We start from the raw sequence: 2,244 nt of genomic DNA, 5'->3' as shown, positions 1-2,244 counted from the left end.
TTGGACGTTTCTTTCATTTTTACCAAACCCTGTTAGATTATCTATAAAACGTTGAAAAGTGCAAGCAAGTGTCTCTGGAATAAAAAGAAAATCGAAATAAAAACATTCAACCTGAGTTCCAGGCCTTCAAAAAATGGCTGGTTTTGACGTTTCACATTCTCATATAGATACTGAACATGATAACAATAATATAGAAATATCAATAAATACGTTTTGGCAAATACATGAACTTCACATACTAATACTGCACTCTTCATGATCCAGTTAACAGTAAGATTGGCTACAACCACGACCCCCCCCCCCCATCGCCTGGCAGTGATAAAGTACATGCTTCCCTTTGTGACAGACGCGTGGACTCATGTTGGACATCGCCACGCGCTCATCCATCTACGGTACTGAACGGTAGTTTAAAAAGACCCTCGCTGGTGCGGGTGGGTGGAGTCACCTCGGGGCGTGCGGGAGAGGGGCAGGGCCTCTCAGGCTGAATGTGTCCCCGCTGGAGGAGTGGCGAGAGGGGGCGTTCCCGCACACCAGCGATGGCTCCGCCTCCTTGATCTCCATGGCTCGCTTGTAGAGCTCGGCCGCCTTCTCGAAGTCCCCCTCCTCGTAGCTAGACGGAGAGACCGCAGGGGTTTCAATACAAAACCCTGTACAGGACGCCTATTCTTTAATCACAGCCGAAGAGTGCTGCCGAGTGCTTCCGCGTTTTCCCTGATTGGCTGCGACACGCCCCGCGGCTGCGGTAGAGCGGCGGAGTGGAGCGGCAGAGCTTGCGGCAGAGCCTGCGGCATTATGTAGCCGAATCCCCGCTGTTTTTCCATCGACGCTTAGCTCAACTGGTAAGCCGCCGTGCTGTGGAGCCTGCGGTGCGGTTGGTCACAAGTTCGAATCACTTCAATTTTTTTTTTTCTTTTTTTACGTTCATCATCTCTCGCTATAAACGTGCATTCTTTCGCTGGTTAAGTTTAGGCATTCTTTCGGAGTTGGTTAAGGTTAGGGTTAAGTTAAGGTTAGGGTTAAGGTTAGGCATTATTTCGGAGTTGGTTAAGGTTAGGGTTAAGTTAATGTTAGGGTTAAGGTTAGGCATTATTTCGGAGTTGGTTAAGGTTAGGGTTAAGTTAAGTTAAGGTTAGGGTTAAGGTTAGGCATTCTTTCGGAGTTGGTTAAGGTTAGGCATTATTTCGGAGTTGGTTAAGGTTATGGTTTGTCGCAGAGAATGCCTGTTTGTCTTTCTTGACGTGGAGGATGCAGCCTATTTCCGCACTGCCGCTCTCTCGCGCTGCCGCGGTCACATGGCCGTCATGGCCAATCAGAGAAACGCGACGCACTCTTCGGCTGGGATAAATATAGACGCGTACAGGACATCCACTTGAGGACTATCTTATTACCTGAAATTCATCTGGTGATTTTTCAAGACTGGATGATGTTTTCTTCAAAAATATTAAAGGTGCTGTAAGTTAAGTAGCTCTACATTCCGACAGTAATCACCAATATAGAGTGTCTGGTCAGTAACATGGGTCTCTCAGTCCCTCTTCTCTGCAGTAAACACAAAATAAATAGTCTGGTATCCCTTCCCACTTTATCCAATCAGGAGAGAGCCCTAAATATTTGTACTTATTTCAAGAAAGCCAGATTTAGATTTTCTTTTTACCATTGTGTGGAGTTCTCTCTCCCGGTTTGATAAAGTGGGAACTTTATCAAATTACTGCAATCACTGCAGAGTGGAGGGACTGAGAGACCCATGTTACTGACCCATATTATTTTAACATGTACTGTATACCACTTATTTTAACAAAGCAACTTGTATACTATTCCACAATGTGCTTTACCTTCATTCCACCTATATTTCAAGTGTTTAAAATGGTGGATTAAGTTATCTCTCTTTTGGAATGAAACAAGATACATTTTAATAAATAGATTTATCCACCCAACGTCAAGCAAATTAGTTTCCACTGACCTGAGAACAGCCAGGTTCTTCAGGGTCTCTCCGACTCGTGGATGCGAGCGTCCCAGACTGTCCTCATACACTCTGAGAGCCCGGTCGTACAGAGGCAAGGCCTCACTGTGCCTTTTCTGACAAACACACAACAACAACAACAATACAGAGTTAGACAGATGCAGAGTCTGGGAACAGGCTAAGTTGGACATTTAAATGTAGAATATTGGGTTATATTATGGAAATCCATCAGCTGGCCCTTTGATATGAGGACTGACACCACGTGACTCTGACGTACTTCCATATTT

General features: G+C 45.2%; 1 protein-coding gene across 1 annotated transcript in view; it reads right to left on the bottom strand.

Annotated features, from left to right (window-relative positions):
- The window catches only part of nphp3 (nephronophthisis 3), a 47,619-nt gene continuing 45,375 nt past the window's right edge, over positions 1-2,244 (bottom strand). Inside the window, exons 27-28 of the mRNA XM_084325997.1 lie at positions 1,958-2,073; positions 1-610 (exon numbers count right to left, since the gene is read on the bottom strand). Of these exons, the coding sequence (XP_084182123.1) occupies positions 442-610; positions 1,958-2,073 (285 nt within the window). The 3' untranslated portion in view covers positions 1-441. The remainder of the gene's footprint in view (positions 611-1,957; positions 2,074-2,244) is intronic.

The sequence above is a fragment of the Notolepis coatsorum genome (assembly GCF_963971535.1).
Source record: "Notolepis coatsorum genome assembly, chromosome: 12".
NCBI classification, from domain to species: Eukaryota; Metazoa; Chordata; class Actinopteri; order Aulopiformes; family Paralepididae; genus Notolepis; species Notolepis coatsorum.
This window is presented reverse-complemented; position numbering and strand designations above follow the sequence as displayed.